Source organism: Chenopodium album, chromosome 16, assembly GCF_948465745.1.
Source record: "Chenopodium album chromosome 16, dcCheAlbu1.1, whole genome shotgun sequence".
NCBI classification, from domain to species: domain Eukaryota; kingdom Viridiplantae; phylum Streptophyta; class Magnoliopsida; order Caryophyllales; family Amaranthaceae; genus Chenopodium; species Chenopodium album.
The window spans coordinates 43,773,106-43,794,630 of NC_137849.1; the positions used below are offsets into that span (position 1 = coordinate 43,773,106).

The 21,525-nt window shown below is 34.1% G+C and overlaps 3 protein-coding genes across 4 annotated transcripts; 1 reads left to right on the forward strand and 2 right to left on the reverse strand.

Moving 5' to 3' along the window:
• Positions 1-1,489: 1,489 nt before the first annotated feature.
• LOC145585474 (uncharacterized) lies at positions 1,490-6,670 on the reverse strand. 2 transcript variants are annotated; one of them, XM_081642175.1, is made up of 7 exons: positions 6,475-6,670; positions 4,582-4,723; positions 3,596-3,743; positions 3,448-3,523; positions 3,249-3,366; positions 3,014-3,105; positions 1,490-2,135 (listed from the first exon to the last, which is right to left on the reverse strand). In XM_081642175.1, exons 1-7 carry the CDS (start codon positions 6,505-6,507, stop codon positions 2,094-2,096), a joined length of 651 nt encoding a protein of 216 aa, XP_081498301.1. In that variant the 5' UTR covers positions 6,508-6,670; the 3' UTR covers positions 1,490-2,093. The 2 variants fall into 2 exon arrangements, with proteins under 2 accessions (XP_081498301.1, XP_081498302.1); XM_081642176.1 differs by having other exon boundaries at positions 3,255-3,366; positions 6,475-6,669.
• Positions 6,671-10,455: 3,785 nt separating this feature from the next.
• LOC145585475 (low-temperature-induced cysteine proteinase-like) lies at positions 10,456-15,244 on the forward strand. Its single transcript, XM_081642177.1, has 5 exons — positions 10,456-10,944; positions 12,110-12,345; positions 13,509-13,649; positions 13,751-14,182; positions 14,774-15,244. Exons 1-5 carry the CDS (start codon positions 10,533-10,535, stop codon positions 14,828-14,830), a joined length of 1,278 nt encoding a protein of 425 aa, XP_081498303.1. The 5' UTR covers positions 10,456-10,532; the 3' UTR covers positions 14,831-15,244.
• A 769-nt stretch (positions 15,245-16,013) lies between these two features.
• Positions 16,014-19,177, reverse strand: LOC145586609 (uncharacterized). The gene is made up of 2 exons (XM_081643490.1): positions 18,102-19,177; positions 16,014-16,351 (listed from the first exon to the last, which is right to left on the reverse strand). Exon 1 carries the CDS (start codon positions 18,985-18,987, stop codon positions 18,133-18,135), a length of 855 nt encoding a protein of 284 aa, XP_081499616.1. The 5' UTR covers positions 18,988-19,177; the 3' UTR covers positions 16,014-16,351; positions 18,102-18,132.
• Positions 19,178-21,525: the final 2,348 nt, after the last annotated feature.

Below are 21,525 nucleotides of genomic sequence, written 5' to 3' on the forward strand. Positions count from 1 at the left end.
AAGATATTGTGTGAGATCGTTTTAGGTTTCTCCCATCATAATTCACAGCTAGTTGATTTTGTATAGTTGGGGTTCTAGACGAAAACTTAGTTTTTATGGAGTTTTTTATGGCGATAATCTTTATGATGTGGATTTGGATGTGAAAAGAAAAGGATCGAGTTAGGGAGGAGATAACATGATAAGGAGAGAGATGTTTTGTGGGTAGCCACGGTAGAGATAGAAATGGAGGTGGTGTCAAAGAGGTTTGTGGCCGAAGAAGGTTTTCTTGAGGAATCATAGTATTTGGTGTTTATGTGTAGATGGACTCACTATGAGTCCGTTCTACACAATACCTTTTCTAATTATTTTGGTATGACTTTGACGCTATTGACAGTGGTGGAAGGGAGATGGGGTTGAAGACGGTGGTGTAATATCCAAAGCCACTTACACAAAAGTTAGTTAAGTGATAAAATTTCTTTTAATTAATTGATCTCACCTTTAAACTATTCGTAATTAACCCCATGTTTTGGAAAGTTTTGAGATTATTGTAGCAAGGACAACTTGTGAGTTGTGAATTGTGAGAGTAGCACTTATTTGGGTAGGTTCAAAAGTAAAATGATGGCTTAGAGGCCTTAAGACTATTACTACTTCAAATGAAATAAGAAAAATTGTTTGAATTTTTTGAGGTCCCATTTGCACTTTTATATCCAACTAACTAATTTTATGTCCGAGCAACGCTCAGATATTTAGAGGAAAAAAAAAATTATATTTATATATTACTATAAGTTTGTATTTGTTTATAAATTTTGTATACACTTAATATTTTATGTATTTAAAATTGTTATTGTTCTATTATTTAGGATGTAAAATCTCTCCCTTTTTTTCAATTATCTTATTAATATTTTTTAAGGGAAATAAATAAATAAATAACAAAAGTTTTTGGCGGGAAAATTTTTAATGTGGACGCGACACGTGTACTTTTGGGATAACGTTGGTGATTATATTAGTATACTAGATTAGCCCCGTACGATGCACAGTTTTAAAATAAGAAATGAATTATAGACTCTTTAGCATATGTTGAGAGAAAACTACTTTCTCTACACTACTTTCTAATTAAATATGAAAATACAATTTTCAAAAATCCATTTTTTTCATATATTTTTTTTTTTAGAATCAATTAAACTATATTATTAACTATTTTTAACAAAGTAAAATGAATGAAGTGAACAACCCAATCTTTGAAGCTTTGCCAATAAATAATAAAATAGCGTAATATGCGTAGAAAACCTAAAATTTAAAATTCAATTTGAAAAAAAAAAAAAAATGAATGACATCATCCTTGCATTTTGGCAGGAAAAAATTAAATAAGAGAGTGACGCGTAAGCAGTGATGACGTCAGCGGTTGTTACTTTAGTAATATTTATTATTTATAGATTGTATTGATATGAACTTTGATTATATTTGTAACTGTAAGTTAATCAAAGATCCCTATAAATTGATGACAAGTAGCTAATCAGTCTAATTACACAATCATAATAATAGTCTAATTACACAATCATAATAATAGTATGCCCTAAAATGATCAAGCCCCTGCATTGGCTCTTAATAGGCATCATCAATCATCAATGTTGTAGGATGATAACTTCGGTATCACTTAACAAGCGAATTTATGCTGTTGTAGTGTTAGACAAATCCTTCCGTCAAACTAGAGATTTCTGATGTACTGGTATATCCAATAAACACTAGTCTTTAAAATAAAAAAATAAAAAATAAAAAAAACCCTTGAAAACAAGATAAGGAGGACTGGGTTCAACCCAACATTCACGCCCTTTCGAATCAATACTGTAAGTGAGCTTTAATGAGCTAAACTCAACTATCAAGTTTACTGAAGAATTTACAGTCTGTACAATGGAATGACGGTTTTATATTCAGCCACCGGAAAGTGAATGCCAGGAAGACCAAAATTCAAAGGGCATCTCCTATGAACAAACTTGATTTATTGTGCATATCTTTGAAAAAACCAATTAACATATGCATTGCCTCTGATCTGGATGTGCATGCACCTTGATTGCTCTTTGTGGCCTTGCCTGATTTAGAATAATTATATCTTGTTTTCAGCAATCAATGAAATCCTTCAAAGAAAATGGAGGACCATCCTGAAAACACCACAAGTAAAGCATAGAGTTCATTCAGATTTGACTCATTTGAGTCCAACGATCAACCATTCCATAAAGCTTTTGTCATGAATAAATTGATAGAAGAGTTGTAGAAAATTCCTTTATGAAGAAAGGGAAAAAAAAGAGTATTAGAGAGGGGCATCACTGCATATACATTCAGAATCCTCTCCCTTTGCCAATTTCAAAGATTGCTTAGGAATTTCTACAACCACAAAGAAAGCAAATTGCACAGGTGCTAGAGTATAAATTAGGAAAGAGAATCTGAAATTGTAAGGGGTTTCGCCACCTAATTTTGTCAGTTGTCACACGGCCAAACACTAAGATAACTCAAAAGATAAGGTCTCATAGAACTGATAGAAGGGAAACCAGGCAACTTGCACACCAGTGTGCCGATAAGTCTAACTTCTAGAATACAGATCTCATTTTAGGCAGATTTTTTGTGCCTTTGATATAAAGTACTACACGTGAGGACAAAATACTAATGAGCCAAACAAATTGTCTATCAATAACCAGCCCGCCAATCAAACTAGGCCCCATAAAAGTATAAGCTTCCCCACTCAGGTGCAAATGAAGTTTCAAAAGCACCAATCCAATTTAAAAACTTTGGTACTACATACAAGGAGAATGATTTCTCACAACTACTATCCTATATCATACAGCAATCAAAAAAGATGGATGAGAAACAGAAGCCTCTATGCATTCATATTAAGATCACCCTACTAAGTTCTTACTCAAGCGTTGGATCATAATAGGAGAATGATCTCTCTCAACTACTATCCTACATTAAATGTATATCACAAGATATTGGTGAAAGAAGCCTTGATGCATTCAGATAAAGAGTATTCATACAAGATTACCTTGTTAGGTTCCTGGCTCAAGTGTTGTTTAACAACAGTCATCTGCTGGATCAGCCTTTCCAAGGACGAATAGCTTGGTTGCTTAGTATGTGCTACACCAATGAATTCCAGAGAAAATATTAGAACTTGTAAGACGTGCTAGACATTATACTTTTCAAATACAAAGTTCACAAGATTAAACTTTAAAAAGATTTACATTATAGTAAATGAGCCAGAAAACATGTTATATACATACATGTACCTAAAATTGCGCGATTTATCTTATCTGCAATATCTTGTCTATAGTCAATGCTGATAAGATGAAACGATGGTGATTTTTCTGGTTCATCGTAAGCAAGCAAAGCCAAAAACTCCTGCAACAAATGCAACTTATTTTCAGAGATAACATCATACACGTATACTAGGAAGCAGAGCAGACATGGTTGAAATGATACCTCAAGCTTCACAACATACTTTTGCACACTGCCATAAGGACTCAGATTCTCCTGAGCAAATCGAAGAGCTTCGACGCTGTCAAGGGAATGATCTATTAATAAGAGACATTCCTTGTGAAGTACGAGAAGCATTAAGTGTTATATTTACCATTGTCCTGAGCATACAAGCTTGACAAAGTGAAGGCTCAAAAGATCAAAGTGCAAATCCTTATTTTCCTCTAGTAAATCTGGTGCTACTTCTTTTGTGAGTTCAATAGCTTTGAGGGTGTTGTCTTCTAAGATAAAATTGATGATTCCTAACAAAAATGGGAAGTCAAAACACATACTTGGAGTAAAGCCAGAGCAAGAATAATGCATGAAGAAATTGAATAGAACAAACAGCACATCTAGATGTTGCCTTGCAGGCTGCATAACAAAGGATAATTGCTCCATAAATAAATAAACTAGTTATTCTCTAGTAGCCAACTTCATGTGGATTCTTTTTTAGGTGAAGCTTTCATCTGGACATGGCTTTGCATAAGAGTGACACAAATGACATGTTTCAGAAAAGGCTGACTTTAGCCTAGTTCATAGGCAGGGATGGCACAAGTTCTTTGAACTAAATGTTTACAACGTATTAAGACATTTGAGAGTCTAGGTTTGCCCCCTTCTCAATCTTGGAGTTTCCATGAAAGTCATAATCCATGCTCACAGAGGAAAACTATATATTCAATTCATTGGTGCTCCATGCTTCTTTTTCCGTGCTACCACATACTTCATGAGTTTGTAGAGTACCTACTTTCATCTATACCTTTCCTTTCAATAATTACTTTACTGGGAAAGACATATCTTAAACTTTCCTTGTCTACAAGTATCATAATTGTGACTGGTATTTCAAAAATTATCCATTTAATCAGACATTAAAAGCGAATATACTAATACCTTATATCACTCCTGCATATGCCCTTTTTAGGTCCTAGCAATTCAGACAATAGGATTTTGATACCTAAGGTCTAAGGATACCTTCACCATTTTCTAAAACGTATGATTGTTTTCGAACCATATATAGCTTGAATCAAGCTACGTCACAGATATACAAATCATAGAAAAATTCAATTATAAGGAGGTAGTTGGAGTCTTGGAGAGGGGGTTTACTTTTTCTTCTATCTATATCTTCAAGACAATCAGTCGGCTGCTTTATCCCAGTACATTCAACAAAGGACTCCGCGGTCTCTTTAAAACAATTATGTACAAGATATGATAGCACGATGTTGTGGGTGTCACTGTCACTTACAGCCTGTCAGGAAGAAAAAAGAAAAAAAAAAAAAAAAAAGATGAGATAACTGAAAGCACTGACAATATAAAACTGTAATCAATATCCAGGGAGCTCAATGATCATTTGATCACATGGAATTTAAATAATTTGCAACTGAAAATCCCAGCTAGAACGGAGACCATCCATCGACATATAAAACACAATGACAAATATTATATTACTGAATTGCTAATAAGATTAAGTTGTCAGAACCTTATTCTGAATGATTGGAATCCTCGTTCCACCCATAGTAATGCAAAAGTTCAAACACACGTTTGTAGATAATTCAACAGCCAATCCCAATCCACTAGTTTTAATATAAACGCAGAACAGTATATGAGTATATGACACATAAGCAACCTATTTAAAAAGAGACATATAATTGTTCATCTAATTTCAAATAGAACCCCTCAGTCTGAAAGTATATTCTACACTGGTTTTGAAACCAATAAGACATAAAGTCCTCAACACTTCTCAATCACATCCTAAATTAGTACATTGTAAGCTCTGGACAGCTTAAGGTTCAGTTAACTAGGTGGCAGATCCAAACAATCCTTCTCAATTCTTTACTGGATGAAAACTGGTAATAAGAGCTCATCAATTAAACCAGGTCATATATACACTTATCAAACCCATTAAATATTCTATAAGTACAAACCAACAAGCAAAAACTATAACAGAAACAGAATCTGGAAACTAAAAAACTAGTCTACATCAATATCATTCATGAAACTGGCCAAGGCAGCATTGGATACGGTTATCCAGATCAGATTGATACATTCAGAGTTTGTATGTTTTAGATATGCAAATAAGGCTAGGTTACTTGAGCCTAAATTGGTACAATAGAAAGGTAAAACTTTGAATAGTGAATAAATAATGTTGCATTTAACTCAATTCATAACAAAATATCACCGCGGTCTAATGTGGCATATTATTCGGCAATAGAAAGAGGGTCAATCAAAACAATGCAGCCATACATGTAGGCTACACTCATTGCTCATTATGCAATAATAATAACATCAAAAAAAGAAGACCAAAGCTCATTTATCAAACTACGCTAAAAGTAACATTGCTTCCTCCGGATCACTAGGGTACTCAAAGCATGCTCTAAATACCTAACCAATACATTCAATTCAGTAGAATTTTGATGCTGAAAAACCGCCATCGCCAAATACAATTAGCACAATGTAAACCGGTTAAAGCACCTGCCCTAGTACAAATCAACTTCCAACAAATACCAAATCCATCAAATATTAACAAGAAGCAACCTTTTCGAAAACTATTAGATTAGACACTTGTATCAGGAAACACCCAAGCAACTTAACCAATCATTATTCAACCCAAATGTTAAATTTCTCCCCAATATCAACCTGATCAAATAACATTGCACCAAGCATTACAGTTCCAACCTAACACAGTTAAACCACCCAAAATGAAATACAACCCACCTACATTGTTCAAATCAATTTCCAAAAATAATTCTAATCACAAAATCCTACCACATAGTAACAGTTAACAAAAAAAATTAGGGTTTTGAATTTTCGCTTATTCTGCGAAAAAAAATCCCCTTTTACAAAAATTACAATCAGAGAGTAGAACATAAGCAGCAAAGGTGAAAATTGAAGTAATTACTCGATGAAATTAGTAAAAAGCAATGAAGGGAATTTTTAAATATTGAAAAAATTACAAAAAACCCTAAAAAGATTGAAAATTTTAGAGAAAATACAACTTACAATGTTTTCGTAATGCCGCGGATCCAACTCCATCTCTCCGTTGAGAAGAATTTACAGGTGCCCGTGTGATTGGAATTGAGAAGATAGAGAGATAGAAAGAGAAGAAAGATAGCCCAAGAATTTTGAGTTGAGTATAATAGATTTTAAATATAGAAATTGCAATTAATTGGAAGACTTTTTGGTGTTACAAGGCATACAAGTATATACGAGTACTTCTCATTTTGAAAGAGTTTTTCATCTTTATAGTAAACACCCTACTTAAAGTTTCCAATTTCCAACTAATGTATAGAGACAAGAGACTATAGATGGAAATGGGTCGGGTCGGGTCGGTACAAGGGCCGAATAAGCATGACATAAAAATAGCATGACCCGGCATGAGCCTATTATAAGCTCGCCATGGCACGTGAGGCAGTTACATCGATGGGGCATGGGTCGTGCATGAGCTTCATTTCTAAATTTTGGTGCGAGCACGGCACGAGAGCGATGAGTTGGCACACTTATAAAAGTTATAACTGACCAGCTTAACCAAATATTTTAAAAATTACTTAGGGCATGTTGGCATGGCACAACACGGGACGTGGGCTGGGTTGTGCATGAGCTTCATTTTTAGAAGAATGGAACGAGCTTAGCAAAACACAACTATGCGTAATTAGTACCGAAAAACTTCTGGTACCAACAAATATAGAAATTAGATTTCAAGTTTTGTTTAAAGAGTCACAAGGACAGATGATGAGAATCGATTCCTATCCCTAAAACTGTGAAGGAAGCTCTAACCAACTTAAGCTTTTTTGTTACCAATAGGCTTCTTTACTAACACTAAGTTGGGCAACATTCAATGTTCAAACACAACTTAATGCTCTCTAATCTTTTTGTTCCCCTTTTCCAATTAGGAGAAGGTTTAAAAAAGTCTTCTGTTTACTAATACTTTTTCTCTTTTTCAAATAATTATAATACATTTTCCTTTCCACTAATTAACGTTACTCACACATGATTTCGATCTTAAATCATCATCCTCTCCCCAAACACCACATTAATTACCTTGAATTTTTCGAAATTATTTAATTTAAAAAATAAGTCTATATCACTTTAATGCATCCCATATTATGATTCACTTGAGGAATCTCTCAAGTGATAGGGGTTTGATTCCTCATAGCCCCCATTCCTGTGATAGTGTGAGGACCCCTCCTCGTAGTTTAACGTTAAAAAAATAATAAATATTAGTATGATTCACTTTTCTCAAATTACTTGAAGTAGCAGTTTATAGCTTTTGAAATCGCTACTTCAAGCAAGGGAAGTAGCAATTTGAAACTGAACTGGTTTTTTAAAAAACGATTTTTTTTCTCCACCTGCTGATGTGGACAGTATATTGAATTTTTTTGAAAAAGTAGGTGTATACTAACTTAGTGCCCGTACGATGCACGGTTTATAAATCAACTTATTAATTTTTTGAAAAAAAACATTATTAATCCCATAGGGAAAAAAAAAAGAAAAAAAAAAAAAAACTAACATAATTTTCAATTTAGTAATAAAGGGCTCTGTTTCACTAACAAATTAATTATGTCTTTGGTATTTGATTTATTTTATTCCCTTTTATTTTTTTTATAATGTTAAAATTTAAATTGAAAACTAAATGAATTATACACCACATAATTATATAAGAGAAGTAGACAAAATCATTTCCTATCTCCCGTATATAAAAACAAAATTTTTATTACCATACCATTCACTTCAGCAGCTATACAATTGAATAATTGCTTTACCCATCGTATTCACCAAATCTTTAGACACAATAATAACCTTATATATGACTCACAATTATATACATTTTTTTAAGCAAAACATTGTGTCAAAAACAATTACATAATATCCATACAACCAAGCAACAACTGATAGAATATACAACACAAATATATAGATATGGATATTGGTTATTTTTTATACGAATGAAAGATATTTATTATGATTTTTAAGAATAAAAGACAAATCTCATCAATTACTCAATCATGTATGTAATATATTTTTTTACAGACATATATTCTTCTACTGTAATTATTTAAATTTTGAATATTAGCATTACATTAGTACGAAAATATGAAAATTTATGGTTATAGAAGTGAGAATATTCGATCTTCATATAAATTTCATTAGAAATCTATGTTAATAAAAAAATATTTTAAAATTGTACAGAATCTTTAATTATTATATATGCATAAATTTTTGGCATAATTATTGTTAGGAAAATATTGTTTAATTTAGGAAAAAATTTACATTAGATATATATTTTTTTAATCTAAATTAATTTAATTTATTTCACTTTAATTTGTATATATCTTTATTCGGATTGTATATATCTAATTTAATTTAATTTATTCACCATGATTCTTTAAGAGGGGCGAGGTCAAATATGTGAATGTTGTATTGAAGAACAATATATTAACCTTTAGGTAATATAGTTATATAGATATGTAATATGACCTTGAAATGAAAAATGTAAAGACTTATATGACTATAAGTCCATGACCATGACTATTATTTATATAGATGAATACAAAAAATTTTGTATCTTATTTTATTATTTGAATATTATAATTTGATTTTAATATTTAGAATATTTTATTTTTACCGTATCATGCTACCATTATATTTCTAGACTTTTTTTTTATTTTTTATTTTTTATTTGAGAAATAATATTTCTAGACTTTACTATATAATAGATGCTCTGACCATTATGCTCGTATCAATAAGTATCATGTAATTCGAAATACTTGTATAATTCTTCCCTTTGCTCATTATGTTGCAAAAATATTGCTAGCCTTTACTATAATAGTTTAATTAGTTATTTTGTAACACCCCAAATTTAAGAACGGGGTGTTACATATTTAGAATAAGATATTTAGAATATTTTTTTATATGGAAACAAAAATGTATAATAAAAAATTAAAAAAAATTAAAAGAAAAGACAGCGAATCATAAAGAGACATTTGTCAGTCTCACATTGAGGCGCTTGTCTTTTAGCATAATATATATAGATACATAGGTAGATAGATAGATTTGGCCTTACAACTCTTCATAGCATTATTTTAGAAAAGCACTCATTAACATAAAGAATAAAAGAAGTCTGGCGGGTTATGGGTGATAGCAATGCTGACAACTCTTGTGTGAATCCTCGAAGGGAAGCTTTTATCAAGTGGGTGGCACCTCCTAATGGATGGCTAGCCTTGAACTCGGATGGAGCAGCTAAGGGAGCTCCAGGACCTGCTGGTGGGGGGGAATTATACGAGACAACATTGGGAAATTCTCCTATGCTTACTCTCTGAAGTTAGGAAACTATAGTGCTTTTAAAGCCGAGGTATTAGCTGCGGAGTATGGGCTTGAATTAGCTCGAAGAATGGGTGTGAAGAAGTTACAAATGCAATTGGACAACAAGGCAGTGGTACAAATTTTCAACAATGAGGATAGCTATAATGGTGAGTGTACTCATGATATCCTTCACTGCAAGAATCTCATCAAGAAGCAAGATTGGGAGGTAGAGGTGAAGCATATTTATCGAGAGGCAGATCAAGCAGCGGATTGGCTAGCCAACCAAGGAGTATCTCAAAACAACAAATTTGAGTTGATTCAAGTCCCCCCTATCTTTAGGGCGTATTTTACATAATGATGTAGTAGGAGTGGCTTTACCACGTTTTATTCCCCCTTAGTTTTTGTTTGTTTTTTTATTTCCCGGGGCTTAGCCTCTCATGTGCACCAAAAAAAAAAAAAAAAAAAAAAAAAAAAAAAAGGTGATAAAAATCATTAATAACAAATTAACAACCGATGCTATTACGAATTTGCGCCCAACAAATCCACATAGTGATAAGCTAATGACAAATTGACAAGGAAGAGAAAAGAACAAGATAGAGCCACGAGGTTCATGCATATAATTGGGCAACTACTCCAACCTTCTGGCTGTAATTGTAACACCTAAAAACTTAACACACCAATCTAATTCACCCTAATATATATTGGTCATTTACTCTTATAATTACTCTTCAATCATTTGATCATTTCCCAATCCAAAAATGAGCAAACTTTCTCTACTATTGCTACTATTATTCACCCTCCATTTTTCACACCATCTTTCTGAATCAAGCTCCGATCTTTTTGATTCATGGTGCAAAAAACATGGCAAAACATACCCATCTGAGCAAGAAAGACATTACAGGCTCAAAATTTTTGAAGATAATTTGGAATTTGTCAACCACCATAACAGCTTGGGAAATTCCACTTATACCCTTGCTCTGAATGCTTATGCTGATTTAACCCACCATGAATTTAGGAGTTCTAAGCTTGGGCTTTCTAGTTCTGCTAATGATTTCATCAGGTTGAAGCATAGTGAAAATCCTGTTCAGTTGCCTGATTTGGGTATTCCTGATTCTGTTGATTGGAGGAATCAAGGTGCAGTTACTAATGTCAAGGACCAAGGAAATTGTGGTATGTTTTCTTTATTTTTTTATTAATTTTTTGGGGATTTTAGTATTTTTGTGAATTAAATTGAATTTTTAGGCTATTATTAAGGGTTTTTCTCAAATTGTGATTTTTTCCCCTCTAGTTTATTGGGTTGTTCTGTGTTTATGTTATTGTGGTTCTTTATTTTAATTTTTATTTTAAGAAATTGTGGGTTATGTTGACTGAACATTGGAAATTAGCATTTTAAAGAAAGTTTTTATGGCTGTTGCCTTGTTGGTTATTGATTGAGAAGTTTGGGTTGATTTGATTGATAAATGGGAGATAATTGGTCTTCAGCTTTGTTTAGGATTTCATCTTTCTGAATTATAATGTAACAGAATAATGAACCAATAATGCTTTGGACAATGACATCCAATCTTGTTTTGAATTGAAAAGAGATATGACTTGGGTAATTCATGGTTATCCTTCTTGCAATTTTAAGACTACTAATAGTAGGTGTCAAATGAAATAAACTGTGCAATGGCGGATGGCCTATTACTTTCCACTTCCAATGGAGCTGAAATATTTAATATTTGTTGGATCATAATGTACCAAATTAAAAGTGAAGCGCTAAATGATGCCCTTATTTTACTGGGTAATGCCCGCATTTTAAACTGTGACAATGGTGATGGTGATTTGTATGTAAATGGGAGGAGGTGGTGGTGGTGGTGATAGTAGTTTAGAGAGAGGTTGGTCAATTAAGGGTATGTTCGTAAAATAACTTTTATTTTGCGGGCGTTAACTGGAGAATTGAGGGTGCTATTTAACAACCCCCAGTTAAAATGGCTAATTGAACTGGATGTACATATATATAATTGTGAAGAAGCCTACCCCTACTGCCATTACTTTCAGATCAACAGCCTACTGTAAAAGACCTTCTTTTAACTGTAAGTGTAAGGGTAAGGTTGCAGATACCTGATAAGCTGAAAGCCTTTTTAGAAGCATTGAGACAATACTGATTATGTTTTTTGTTTTTTAGTAAATAATACTGATGTTGTTGATTGCTAATATTTTGAAACATCTCAGGTTCTATTTTTTATTTTATTTTATTTAATAAGATTATTATTTCTAAGTTCTTGGAGGAAGTAGTGAAGTATGCTTATGAAACAAACCCTTTTTTTCTTTTAATGAGTACTGGTTTGTTTTTCAGGTGCTTGCTGGGCTTTCTCAGCCACAGGGGCAATTGAAGGTGTAAACAAGATTGTCACAGGCTCTCTTGTTAGCCTTTCTGAGCAGGAGTTAATTGACTGTGATAGAAGTTACAATGAAGGCTGTGATGGAGGGCTCATGGACTATGCTTACCAGTTTGTTATAGATAATCATGGTATTGACACTGAGAAAGACTACCCATACCAGGCTAAACAAAAATCTTGCGATAGGAACAAGGTAAGACACCTTCCCATGGGTTTATATATCTTTTGATTATAATTATGTTTACGCTATCGTACTAACCACACCTCAAGTATGGAGAAAAAATTCTGCTAACATTTAGTATTGGAGAGCTTAGGTGTTACGAGATTTTTTTTCCTGATCAATTGAAAAATCTTAGAAGTCTTCCTTTGTTATAAACATAAATATCATGGCTGATTTAGGTTAGCTCATACACAGAACAGTACAGAAAACAGCTGTTTTCATTGAGTCACTTGCATTGTTAGGACAGTCTTATGGGACGAGAGACGGAACTTTCTTGTCTAAGCTCTAAATACAACTGATCCTTAGCTCCACCCCAATATTTGATGGTGGAAATTGAAAGTTTTAACCAATGTAGGATTGTGCTGCTCTCTTAATTAAAGTGGATGAAGCTAAGAGAGTAAACTCCTTTCTCATCTGTGGGTGTCTTATTTAGTTTAATGACATATTAGCCTGGTGAGCATTCTGCACAATGAGGACTAATTTCTTGCTCCATAATTGATGCAATGACAGCTATTATGAAAAATTCATCCTGATCCATTTCTGTGTCCCGCTATATTTTCCACTTGTATGCCCACTTGACAGTTTGGGACAACAACTATATGCCGTCTGTTAAACTATCAGAGACATTTTTTCTTAATGGCATAACCACATGATGCAAAAACCTGGCTTGCATAGGTGACAAGGTGTAATTATTATTCTATAATCTATACTCAAGAACTTTGCTTCTTGAATTCATGTCAGCACTTCATTTTGCCAATCTTGTACACTTCATTTTGCCTTATGCACTTGAAAGTCCAATATGGATCTTCAACATTCAGACATGAGTGTGGCTGTATGGACACCAGACTCTTCATTTTGGACTGCAAAGAAAGAAGTGTTTTGCAAAATAAAGAAGTTCAACACTTGGGACACGTACAAGTTTGACGATATAAATTTTCTCCTCAGTTGGTACTAAAGGGTATAAATAGTATAATTGAAGTAGCATTCATAATTCAAAAACACTGTGGAAAAGAAGAGAAAGCAAACAAACCCTTTAATTGATCTAATGCTTCCTGTTTCAGCTTGTCTTATATTCTCGTAGTTGCTGACTTTTTGAGCAATAGAACTCAAAGAAATCTTTGTTTTTAATATTACAGCTTGTGAGACATGTGGTGACTATTGATGGTTATGCTGATGTCCCTCCTAATAATGAGAAAGAACTCCTAAAAGCTGTAGCCGCTCAACCAGTAAGTGTTGGCATATGTGGCAGTGAGAGAGCATTCCAGTTATACTCTAAGGTTTATTTCTTCACTCTTGGACCTCTTGGCTTTTCTGATACAAAGAGCTTTTGTGTTTTGACGTGAAGATTTTACTTGTTTAATTTTTTTTTTCCTTACAGGGAATCTTTTCGGGCCCATGTTCCACCTCTGTAGATCATGCTGTTCTGATTGTTGGTTATGGTTCAGAGAATGGAGTTGATTACTGGATAGTTAAAAATTCATGGGGAACTTCTTGGGGTATGAATGGCTTTGTGCACATGCAGCGGAACAGTGGAGATAAAAGTGGAATTTGTGGCATCAATGTGATGCCATCATATCCGACAAAAACAACCCCTAATCCACCACCACCACCACCTCCCGGACCTACTAGATGTAGTTTGTTCACATCTTGTCCAGCAGGTCAGACTTGCTGTTGTGCACGGAGCTTTCTTGGTATATGCACAACTTGGAAATGCTGCGAGTTAAATTCTGCAGTATGCTGCAAAGATCATATCCACTGTTGTCCTCATGATTATCCAGTATGTGATACAAATAGAAATCTTTGTCTCAAGGTTAGTACCTAGTTCATTCTGTTTAGCAAATTTTTAATTGACAGCTCGGGGGTAATTGAAATAGCAGGAAAGAAAAGATCATCCATTGTGCATACGCTTAAATTTCTGACTGCTGTGTGTAAAATTGTGTTTGAGACACGATGGCTCTCACTTTTTAGTTAGACAAGAAATTCAAATAAATTGTGTTAAGAGTAACTAAGAGGGTCTCACTTTAACTCTCAAACACCAAGACATTAAAGATCATCCCTAAAAGGTTTTTTTTTTTTAAAAAAACAAGCACCGATCTCCCAATAAGTTATTTGGAGACCGTTTGATACAACTTTTTGCCTGGTGGGTTTAGTTTTTCATATCTAAGAATGTTTTCTAACACCTGTTTGAATATCATGCTGTGTTATCTCTTGCAATAGGCTTTCCTTTTGAGTTTTGTGATTTTATCATGCTGACTTGGTTGTGTGCTATGACTTGTTAACAAATTATATTACAATTTCTTTTGCAATTGGTTGGAATTTGAATTTTATGATTCTGTGATGTGGTTGATGAAGTGTTTACATTGGTAATACTAATACAAACTCACAATTGTTGATCTTGCAGCGAACAGGAAATATTACTTTAGCCAAACCATTTAACAGCAGACAGAGCAGCTTGTGAAGAATCTGGCAGTTTGAAGTCCCCTTGTATTCAGTAACTTGGTGTTTGAAACTATCCTTGGATGCTTGTACGTATTCTTTATCACAATTCGACAATAGGGGGGCAAGGTAGATGAAACTCCCCATGCTATATAGAGGAATTCATGCAGTATATTCGACATTGCGCATCTTTGTACTGTTGTACATGGTGGAAAATAGATACAGTTTGATATCGTTTATGCTGAAGGAGAGTAGAGGGTGATGATTTTGCAGTATATGCCTTGTTAATATCATAGTTTTCTGCTGAAGAAGCTTTTCTACTCTTACAGCAGTGTTATTATGGTCCGACAGTTACATTCTCATGAGTTCATGTAATATACTGGTATTTGCCTTGCTATGGTTGTAAACAGGGTCAGGGCTCAAATATTCTTGGTGACAGTGTGTTTTTTATTAATAAAATTGGACCCCTGAATGATGGATGACTGGATGAGGAAAGCAGCTATAAATCTGTAACATAATGAGGGTTGTCGATTTTTGTCAAGCTTCCGCTTTGATTAATTTAATATTTTCTTAGTTCTTGCGTTAAGAAAATATTGAGTGTCGATCCCCAAAAATATTATAGGTTTATATCAACACGTCTTAAAACAGAACGGTTCCCAAACTTGAATCAATATTTGTCTTCAAAAGCTTTTAGATTTGGGTTCTCTAAAGGCCATGACCAAGGCCAATGCATGCTTCATCAAATTTGTGTTAATGAAGCTGTTTGCCGCATTTCCTGAAGTAATTGAAGTTTATGATTCAATTCTTTGACATGACAAAATTTAGTTATCAAGCGATGACATAATAGACCACAACTATCATTAAGCATCCTTAGACGTAAATTCATTTATTATCTTGAGTGATGAAGAGTCGAGACACCTAAATCTAAAGAGTGTGTGACTTTTATAGCAAATGGCCATCTCAGTAACCTCTGACATAAGTAATTGCACAGCAGCAAAGACCACAAACCATGCAAACAAGAACCAGTATCAAGCAAGGTCTTGTGGTGCAACTCAACTTTGAACAATTCTGTGCCTGAATGCATATCAAATTATCAAATAGCCCCGTCACGTCAGTGCTCATACACTGATATATGAAATAATAAACTTCAATTCATAGCAAAACAGTGAAAATGTTTTTCAACAAATCTCCGATTTCCACAAAACCGATAAATACTCACTTATCTCTATATACATCTTAAAGCACTTGAGCAGTTACAAAGTTCAAACACAGATGTGGTAGTTCTTGTAAACTGATTCTGAAGTAGAAAACCGTGACTCAGTGAGACTATTCAATTCTTGAATTGTATATGCAATGATAAGGCAGAGGCGTACATGCAGCATGCCCATGCCGCAAATAGGAGGAACTGCCGTCGCTTCTAGGTAAATCAGACAATAGGAGGAACTGCCGTGGCTTCTAGGTAAATCAGATTATGTGCAGGAAACCAAGCTGTTTCTAATTGTCAAGTTATAGCAATGCAGCAGTAATATAATCTAACCATCACCTGCATTGATATTTTCATCGAAATTGAGGTAACTATGCCACTCAAAGCATGCTCATTGCTAGAAGGTGGAAATGACAGAGAGGACACCAGACTCAGAAGGGAAAAAAAAAAAAAAAAAAAAAAGGATGGGCAACCTTTACAGACAGAACACAGCATCCAAGTTACACAACAGTCTAAAAAATACAGAAGGAAACCATCCTCAAATCTCTTCATTAGGATTCTTGAAAATTAGCCATAAGCATGTACAATTTTCACAATTGCTTCGGTCACATGGATTGTTGCAAATCAATCAATCAATCAATCAATCAAAGCCTTAATCCCAAAAGTGGGGTCGGCTAACATGAACCAAATTTGATTATTCCGTGTAGTCATCAACATAAATCTTTCTCCTCCATCCCTTACGATCCAAAACTTCATCCTCACGTAAATCCATGCACTTCATATCCTTCCTCACTCCTTCCAACCAAGTCATCTTTGGTCTCCCTCTTCCTCGTTTAATCCCTCCATGGTCCCACTCTTCCACTCTTCGCACCGGTGCACCCTCGGGTCTCCGTCTTACATGTCCAACCCAACGCAGACGATTTTCCCTTAATTTATCTACAATGCCCGCCACACCTACTTTCTTGCGAATAACCTCATTTCTGATTCTATCTCTTAAAGTGTTTCCACACATCCACCTTAACATGCGCATTTCCGTAACCTCCATCTTTTTAATATGCTCTTTCTTAGAAGCCCAACATTCTGTACCATAGAGCAACACTGGTCTTATGGCAGTCCTGTAGAATTTTCCCTTCAACTTTAAGGGATTGTTGCAAATGACTTCTAAAAAACAATTACCGAAACAGCAAGGACACAAAAAGTACAAGTTAATGAGCAGAAGGTAACTAATAAATACCATCTAAGCCTTCCCTTAGGATACTTAAAAATTGATATCAGCAGAAGGTAGCAGATAGGAATAATTCCTTCTGCAGTACACCACAAAGCAATGCAGGCTCAACCTTGCAAACAACCTGCAGCGGAGTTTATAGCCTGCTATAAATATTGCCAGAATGCCACACCGCCTACACTACCATGACCTATTCACATGCACACACAATCCCACCAAACTCCCCCCAACCCTCGACGTCTGGGTCATAGACAGCTTCCTGTCACTAGAACAATTTTGAGAATGTCCATTTGCCTAATTAAACCTCTATTCAGAGAGGTTGCAGAAACAACAGCAAACTATCCATGATAAAGCAATGAAATGTAAATGATTTGGTACGGCAATTTTACTTCCTACACTCTGGCTGGATATCTATCTTGACACTAATAAGGATCAAATGTGGCAGGAAAGATTACTAACAATACTCTCATTATCTCCCAAAATAAGCAGAATTTAAACTAAGAGAAGGTAAATATAACATTAATTTGCTGATTTCCTTACAATTTCTCTACAATTAGCTAACCAAGTAAAGGAATTCCATCAATTCCAGCAGAACAAACCAAAGAAAAGTACTCTCCTTCATTTGCAAAATTTACTTATTCCGTGATTCCGGGATACTAAACATGTTTTATCACACAAAAAGCAAGCTCATTGTCACTCATTCAAGAACACAAAACAACACAACAACTAACTACTCCATAAAAATATATTATCATTAAGCACAAATAACAATCATTTACAACCTTTATACCAATACATTCATTCATTCATTCCAACCAAAAAAAAAAAAAATATATATAAAAAGTTACCTATCTATTCACAAACCTTCTCTCATTCTCCTTCTCCCTCAATATAATCAAGAAGATGGAAACACATCCTTAACAGCAGAAGCAGCACTCAAATAGTTCAACGTATTCCTCAACGTCTCCTTCTCTCGCCTCAACCTCGCCGCGGTATCCTCCAGCTCAAGCAACGCCTGCTGCTCACGGGGAGCACCTTCAAACGTGCTCCCAACGAAGAACGAAAACGGTGTCGGAAACAAATTCCTCCTCAAATCCCCAATTTCCTTCTCTTCTTTCCCATTCAATCGATTGCTCAAGCGAATCACATCCCTCATGTAACTCTCCACGTCCTTGGCAAGGCTCTCCAAATCTTCGTGGGACCCATCGGAAGAGGGCTTATCCTCTAGCCAATCAACGGCTGCCACGAGGTAGGGTTTGGACCGTACTATCTTGTTGATTCGAAATCGCTCTTGACCTTTACAGATTAGGAAGAAGCGATCGTCGGCGAGACGCTCGTGTTTGACAACTTCGCCGACGCAACCGACGGAGGTGGCGGAGGAGGAGGATAGCGTGTCGGAGAAGATAACCCCGAATCGGAGGTCGGTTTGGAGGAGGGTGTTCATCATGATTCGGTATCGGAACTCGAAGATTTGTAGTGGGAGGATTGAGCCCGGGAAGAGCACGAGTGGGAGGGGGAAGATAGGGAGCTCAACGACGTCGTTTTGTGGGGTTGGGTTGGGGGATGGCGGGTTGTTCTGGGGTTGGGAGGAGGACGACGAGGCAGAACAACGGAGAATATCGCGCTGGAGCTTACGGCGTTGATAGCTGAGACAGAGCGGGGTTGAGGGGAGGGAAATGGGAGTTGGAGGTGAAGGGTTTAAGGAGGGTTTAAGGGAGGTGGAGTAATGGAGGAATTGAGGGAGCGCCATTGATGAAGGAGGAGAGAGAAAATGTGAGGTGGGTTATTGGGTTTTGTAGATTTGGGTTAGAGGAGAGAGAAAAATGATTGGCATTATTGTGAGTTTTGTGGATGAGGGAGAAGAAGAAGATGAAGATGAAGATGGTTGTGTTTTCTGGGATTGATTGAGTGAGGGTGAAAGGGGAGTGAGTGAGAGTTTGGGTGGTGGAATTTTGGGGAGGTATTGTGGATTTTTTAGGGATTTTGGATGTGGTTTTGGGGGGTTACACGTGAGAGATTGGATAATCTTTGGGTTTGGTATGTTGTGTGGCACGTGCTACTTGAGAGGGATGATGATTTCTTGCTTTGAAAAATCATACTCAAGAAGTTAAGATTGAATTTGTACCTGTGTAGGGATGGGTGGTAAATGGGTCGTAGAATCAGAATTTGATTCGGATCAAAACGATGTGACCTTGGTTTTAAGTCGAGTGAGATATTATAAGGTGAAAGTCCATTTTACAAGGGGGATTTTAGATAAGGAGTTTGATGCGATTTGACTTCTCACCTCACGTTTGTAAGTAAGAGAGTTAGTTAACTGTTCTAGCCTCCTGGTGACTAGATATATCATTTCATGTATTTTTGGTTGGATGATGGAATTTACTTGGTATACATATTGCATTCATGCTCAACAATTGTGTATTATTGGGTATAAATGTATAATAGCAATGATTATTACAGAAAATGCATATAAAATCAAGAATTTAGGCATAGGAGCTATATATTTATGATTTTCTACACATGTCTAGAGATAAATCTAATATATATAAATAAAGTAGGCATTTTTGGAGAGCATTGGGAGCGCCACATAAGAAAAGTTATATTTTCGACCAATTAAAAATTAGATTTCTATTTTATTTTAGAATTAAAAAAATCACTCGCCACATAAACAAAAGTGATGAATGAAATTTTATATTTTTGCCACGTAGGTAAAAATGACGAATAGTAATTTATTAGGATTTTAATTATTTAAGAACACTAAATTTTATCATTTATATTTGTTACAAAACTAAAAATTATCTTTAGATATTAGGATTTATATTATTTAAAAAACTAAAAATTATATTTTGATATTTAAAAAATATAAATTATCATTTGATGTTAATGGTTTTATGTAAATATCTGAAAATATGATATTTTCATACAAAATTTTTAAAACTTATAATGCAAGAAAACAATTAAGATATCACCAAAAAAATATATTTATATACAAAATGTATATAAAAATTCGTGCATCGCACGCCACATAAGCAAAAGTAATATTTCGACCAATGAAAAATTAGATTTATATATTAATTTAGAATTTAAATTTTCAGTCGCCATTTAAGAAAAAATTAACAAATGAAATTTGAGAATTGAAAACAAAAAATAGTAATTTAAGATTTAAATAATGAAAAAAAACAAAAATTATCTTTTACATTAGAATTTATATTATTTTAACAAATAATTAGAAATTTAAAAATATATTTTGATTTAATGATTTTATTTAACTATCCGATGAATGAGATAATATTTATTTCAATTTATAAATTCAAGTTCTATATACGTAAAATTTGAATAAGAATAATTTAAAACTTAACAAAATATTTTATCTTCAATTAATGTTAAATTAATAGAATAGAAAATAAAAAACAAAAAAATTAAGAAATTACAAAAAAAAATATACAAAAATGAAATATTTAAAAACCGTGCATCGCACGGGCTTACATCAAGTCATAAATAGAGTTGGATCATGCGAACCCACTTGCTACTCCACAAAATATAAGATTTATGAAGAGAAATGTCAACCCATCAACAAAAACAGCCCAAAAAAAGTATGGTATTTGCAAGCTGCTACTCCCATCAAAATGACAAAATCAAAGCCCAATAACATAATAATTGGCCCAACTCTGGATAATACACTTAAATACTTAATGACTTCTATCATTCTATGCGCATCTAGTTGACTTATGCAGCTGTCAAATACATTCTCTGTTTTTTTTTTTTTTTTTTTTTTTTTTTTTTTTTTTTTTTTTTTTTTTTTTTTTTTTTTAGTTTTGCATAATTTAATTAAATGTATAAACACTTATATTCAGTAATCTATTTTTGTCAAAAAAAAAAAAAAAAAGTAATCTATTGAAAGCATATGTAACAAAGTAAAATGCTGTTGGATTTTACATCTCTTTTATACTAGAAGAAGTGTTTTACTCAAGAGTAGAGATGGCAAATTTAAGTTTCTACGTGCACCTAAGTGCATACTATACAATGCATGCAAACATCACTTGATCATTAAAAATAAATAAATAAATAAAATAAAATAAAGTGAATGAAAATATTATATAGTGATCTAGTCTGTACATTCTAAAAAGACAAAACATGTAGAATATCTTATATTTTGTGGAGTAGCACTAAATGCTTATCAATTACACAATTTGTAGAATTTGATAAAATATTACTACGTGTAAATATTACGTGTAAAGCTTATTTATTGCAAATATTGTTACATACACGCTTACAAATTGCAACTATTGGA

Excerpts from the sequence above, each read along its gene's own strand:
- LOC145585474 (XM_081642175.1), bottom strand. The coding sequence starts at position 6,507 with ATGGAGTTGGATCCGCGGCATTACGAAAACATT. Across the intron at positions 3,367-3,447 it reads AGTATGTTGTGAAGCTTGAG|GAGTTTTTGGCTTTGCTTGC; the intron begins GTATCATTTCAA and ends CATTTGTTGCAG. Across the intron at positions 2,136-3,013 it reads TGAGCCAGGAACCTAACAAG|GATGGTCCTCCATTTTCTTT; the intron begins GTAATCTTGTAT and ends TGGTGTTTTCAG.
- LOC145585475 (XM_081642177.1), top strand. The coding sequence starts at position 10,533 with ATGAGCAAACTTTCTCTACTATTGCTACTATTATTCACCCTCCATTTT. Across the intron at positions 12,346-13,508 it reads AATCTTGCGATAGGAACAAG|CTTGTGAGACATGTGGTGAC; the intron begins GTAAGACACCTT and ends TTAATATTACAG. Across the intron at positions 14,183-14,773 it reads ATAGAAATCTTTGTCTCAAG|CGAACAGGAAATATTACTTT; the intron begins GTTAGTACCTAG and ends TTGATCTTGCAG.
- LOC145586609 (XM_081643490.1), bottom strand. The coding sequence starts at position 18,987 with ATGGCGCTCCCTCAATTCCTCCATTACTCCACCTCCCTTAAACCCTCC.